General features: G+C 58.8%; 1 protein-coding gene across 3 annotated transcripts in view; it reads left to right on the top strand.

The window, feature by feature from the left end:
- Positions 1-186: 186 nt before the first annotated feature.
- The window catches only part of ZNF358 (zinc finger protein 358), a 4,651-nt gene continuing 2,472 nt past the window's right edge, over positions 187-2,365 (top strand). The window contains exon 1 of one of the 3 annotated variants that reach the window (XM_031934853.1): positions 187-1,935. In XM_031934853.1, the coding sequence (XP_031790713.1) occupies positions 1,863-1,935 (73 nt within the window). In that variant the 5' untranslated portion in view covers positions 187-1,862. The remainder of the gene's footprint in view (positions 1,936-2,365) is intronic. The other 2 variants (XM_031934854.1, XM_023186769.2) reach the window with 2 other exon arrangements.

Raw genomic sequence — 2,365 nt, 5'->3', positions numbered from 1 at the left:
CGGGTGAGTGTCCCCGCGAACGGGCTGGGGCCGGGGCGGGGGATCGGGTGGGGGGCGGGCGGGCGGGGGGGCTCCAGGCGCGGGGCGCAGCCCGGGGCGACCTCTATTTGTCCCCCGCCCTGCGCGCCGCCGGCCCTGGCCCGGGCGAGTGGGGGTCGCGGGCGCGATGGGGAGGGGACCCCGCGGCCCGCCCCGGCCTAGCGCGCCCATCCCGCCGCTGAGGCCAGGGGAAAAGGGCCCCGGAGGTTGGGAACCTTCAATCGGGCGTGGTGGGGGGCGCCCGCCAGCTCTGGGGTCTGGAGCTCAGGACGCCCCCTCCCAAGAGGCTATCCAGGACCCCCTCCCCTCCTGATTCGAGGAGGGGCTCGGGTATTGTTCCCACCTCCCGCCTGGGGTCGGGAGTTCAGGAGGCCCTGTCCTCAAGAGGGGGACCTAGGGGGTCCCTCTTCCCCCAGGACCCTAGTAAGGGTACCAGCGATTGTCCCCCTCCCCCTCCAGTCTTGGGGTCTGGATTCTAGAAGCTCCTTCCCCTGGAGGTGATCCAGGGGGTCCACCTGCCCTCACCCCTGGGAACTCAGGAAATACTTCAGTGATTTCTCCTCCCACCTTCCAGCTAAGAGATGGGAATTGAGGGGACCCCTTCCCCTGGAGGTAATCTAAGAGTTCCCCTGTCCCCACAGGAAGGCAGGAGGGGTCCCAGGTATTGTTTCTCCCACTCTCCAACTATGGGTCTGGGTTGAGGACCCCCGTCCAGGAACTCCGCTCTGTTTGCCTGCATGCGCCCAGCTATGGGGTTGTGGCTCAGTGCATTCCCCTCCCCAGAAGGGGAGCCACAGGTCCCCCCGGACACCTTCTCCCAGGAGCAGATCATTCATTGTTGGCACCTCAACACCCAGCCATGGGTGGGGAGCTCAAGGCATCCCCACCTCCAGCAGATCATCCTGGGCTCCCCTTGCTCCCCAGAAGTGGTTCCAGCTTTTGTTCCTCTACCTCCCAGCCTGCCCCCAGTCACAAACTGGGAGTTCCGTTCAGGATCCTTCCTGCAGGAAGGGCCACAAGTGTGCTGACACTACCCGCCACGTCCCAGCCATGGGAGGAGATGGCTCAGGCGTTTCCCCACTAACTTCAGAGGGTATTATTTTTGCCCATCCTCCAGCTAGAAGTTAAAATTCAGGACCTTCCAGCCGATAGTGCAAACAGGTATACTGGCCGGGCATGGTGGCTCATGCCTGTAATCACCATATTTTGGGAGGCTGAGGTGGGAGGATCACTTGAACCCAGGAGTTTGAGTCCAGCCTGGGTACCACACCAGGACCCCATCTCAAACATAAATAAATAAATAAACAGGCATACTAACAACTGCCCCCACCCTCCTGCCTATGGGGTTCATGAGTCTCCCTGCCCACCCCTCAAATGTCACTCTACCGAGCCCACCATCTGGCTGCAGGAAAGGGCATTCCCGATCTGTCTAAGAGAGAGGAGTTGACACTGACTCCCGCCTGGCGCTGCTAGTTCTGGAATGCAGGTGTTCTTCTCCCCAGAAGGCAAGCCAGGATCTTCTTGTCTTTCCCCAGTGACTTGGAAGGGATGCCACACGTTATTTGTTGCATATTCTCATTCCCCAGACCTGGGTTCTGGAGCTCAGAATGCTGCTGCTGGAGGGGGGGCCTCCCCTACCAGAACTCCCCCCGATAAATTAAGCTGCCACCCCCAAGTATAGGACAAGAATTCAGGCCATGTGCTCAGGAGCACAGGAACGCTGACACCCACACTGTCCCCCATGTGGGGACCTCCAGCAAGGTGGGAGGAACCTAGGACCGTCTCCTCTACAGGATCCCAGCTTCCCACAAGAGGAGCCCAGGATGGAGACAGGGGCAGAGCCATGGAGTTGGGGATTAGAAACCTCTAGTGCCGGGTCTCATGACCTCTGTCCAGGTTCGGGGCTGAAAGGGGAGGGTCCTACCATGTCCCACCATGTCCCACCCGGGTCCCTCAACTCCCTGCCCTGGCTGGGGTAAGTCAGAAATCTCCCTGCAGTCAGAGACAAGGGAAAGATCCACATGTATGCTCAGAAGTGAGTGGGGTTTGGCCAGGCACAGTGGCTCATGCCTGTAATCCCAGCACTTTCTGAGGCTGAGGTCGGAGGTTTGCTTGAGTCCAGGAGTTTGAGACCAGCCTGGGCAACATAACGACACCCCATCTCAAAAAAGAGAGAGAGTGAGAAAGGAAGGAATGAAGGAAGGAAGGAGAGAGGGAAGGAAGGAGAGAGGGAAGAAAGGAGAGAAAGAAAGAGAAAGAAAAAGGAAAGAAAGAAAGAAAAAGAAAGAAAGAAAGAAAGAAAGAAAGAAAGAAAGAAAGAAAGAAA

The sequence above is a fragment of the Piliocolobus tephrosceles genome, chromosome 21 (genome assembly GCF_002776525.5).
Source record: "Piliocolobus tephrosceles isolate RC106 chromosome 21, ASM277652v3, whole genome shotgun sequence".
NCBI classification, from domain to species: Eukaryota; Metazoa; Chordata; class Mammalia; order Primates; family Cercopithecidae; genus Piliocolobus; species Piliocolobus tephrosceles.
This window is presented reverse-complemented; position numbering and strand designations above follow the sequence as displayed.